We start from the raw sequence: 1,674 nt of genomic DNA on the forward strand, positions 1-1,674 counted from the left end.
ATGTCTGAGACCGCTCCGCCGGCTCCTGCCGCCTCCACGCTTCCTGAGAAGCCCGTGGCTGGCAAGAAGGCGAAGAAACCCGTGAAGGCTGTAGCCGCCGCCGCCGCCGCCAAGAAGAAGTCGGCGGGACCTTCTGTGTCTGAGCTGATCGTGCAGGCCGTGTCCTCCTCTAAGGAGCGCAGCGGCGTGTCCCTGGCGGCGCTCAAGAAGGCGCTGGCTGCCGCGGGCTACGACGTGGATAAAAACAACAGCCGCATCAAACTGGGCCTGAAGAGCCTCGTGGGCAAAGGCACCCTGGTGCAGACCAAGGGCACCGGCGCCTCGGGCTCCTTCAAGCTCAACAAGAAGGCGGCCTCGGGAGACGCCAAGCCGAGCGCCACGAAGGTGGCCTCGAAAACCAAGGCGAGCGGCGCTCCTAAGAAGCCTAAAAAGGCCACGGGGGCGGCTACCGCGAAAAAGGGGGTTAAGACTCCCAAAAAGGCCAAGAAGCCTGCGGTGGCCAAGAAGCCCTCCAAGAGCCCCAAGAAGCCCAAGGCTGTGAAGGCCAAGAAGGTGGCTAAGAGCCCCGCCAAGGCCAAGGCTGTGAAGCCCAAGGCGGCCAAGGCGAAGGTGACCAAGCCGAAAACGGCCGCCAAGCCCAAGAAGGCAGCGCCCAAGAGAAAGTAAGCTAGTTGGAGGAGTCCTGTAACCCAACGGCTCTTTTAAGAGCCACCAACATGTCTCAAGGAAAGAGCTTGGTAGACACACTGCGTCTCCTATCGCCAGTATGCGCCATTCCGCCCCTCAGGCGCCGCCTAAGATGGCAGCCCGGGTTTTCTGGCCACCAAGTAAGCGGTTTTGGCTCCGGGGTCGTAGCGAATCGCTCCTTTGGGGGGTCTTGGCCTCGCTACCTGGGTGGCTTCAGGCTCTTTCTGTGGCCTGCCTGAATCTCACCCGCAGGCCGCGTGGGGGCGGGGGCGCGCGCGAGATGAATCCCACCTATGTAGCAAAATACCTGCAGCGGCGGCTGCAGCTCCCCGGGGTTCAGCTTCGCAAGTGCACCCACTTGTCTGCCCCCAGTTAACCTTCCACTCCCTGTGATGTCTACACCGCGTGCTATGGCCCCGAGGCCAACATTGACCGAGCAGTCTGCCGAGGTTGGTATCGCTGAAAAGGGGTGACCAGCCCCATCTGGGTTGCCACGCCCTCCTCAGGTGGGGCGGGCCCGCGGTCCGTGGATAAGACAATGAGCGCTGGCCAGGAGGGTCCCGAACCCTGCACAGCGGCATGCGCCTTGCCAGGAAGGCAGAGCCATCCCGCGAAACGCTAAGGACGCGGGGCGTCCCGGTTCGCGCAGCGCCGGAATCTGGGTGGATTTGCCGAGTGCCGGCTAGCTGGCGCCAAGGTCAGGAAGGAGGGAGCTTGGCACGTGAAGTTTGAGAACTAGAGAGCAGAAGCTCTGACAGATTTCTGTTTATATAAACAACTACTCAGGTTAACTTTGTAAAACCCACTCCAGGGGCCTCTGGTAGCGCAGGGGTTAAAATCTCAGCACTGTGAAGCTGTGGCAGCCCTGGCGGCCAGGGAGGTGATCCACTTGGCGAAGCAGACTTCTGTCTCACCCGCTGCTCTCCTCAGCAACGTATTTCAGTCGATCTACCGGTTCTGCTTCCCACTCTCCAGTGAATCCTGTCA

At 61.3% G+C, this 1,674-nt stretch overlaps 1 protein-coding gene across 1 annotated transcript; it reads left to right on the forward strand.

Annotated features, from left to right (window-relative positions):
* Window positions 1–666, forward strand: LOC101623150 (histone H1.1). Its single transcript, XM_004694872.1, has one exon. It carries the CDS (start codon window positions 1–3, stop codon window positions 664–666), a length of 666 nt encoding a protein of 221 aa, XP_004694929.1.
* Window positions 667–1,674: the final 1,008 nt, after the last annotated feature.

The sequence above is a fragment of the Condylura cristata genome, unplaced genomic scaffold (assembly GCF_000260355.1).
Source record: "Condylura cristata isolate star-nosed mole 26May11 unplaced genomic scaffold, ConCri1.0 scaffold00048, whole genome shotgun sequence".
NCBI lineage: Eukaryota > Metazoa > Chordata > Mammalia > Eulipotyphla > Talpidae > Condylura > Condylura cristata.

What these genes read in the sequence shown, in the direction of transcription:
- LOC101623150 (XM_004694872.1), top strand. Translation starts at nt 1, where the DNA reads ATGTCTGAGACCGCTCCGCCGGCTCCTGCCGCCTCCACGCTTCCTGAG.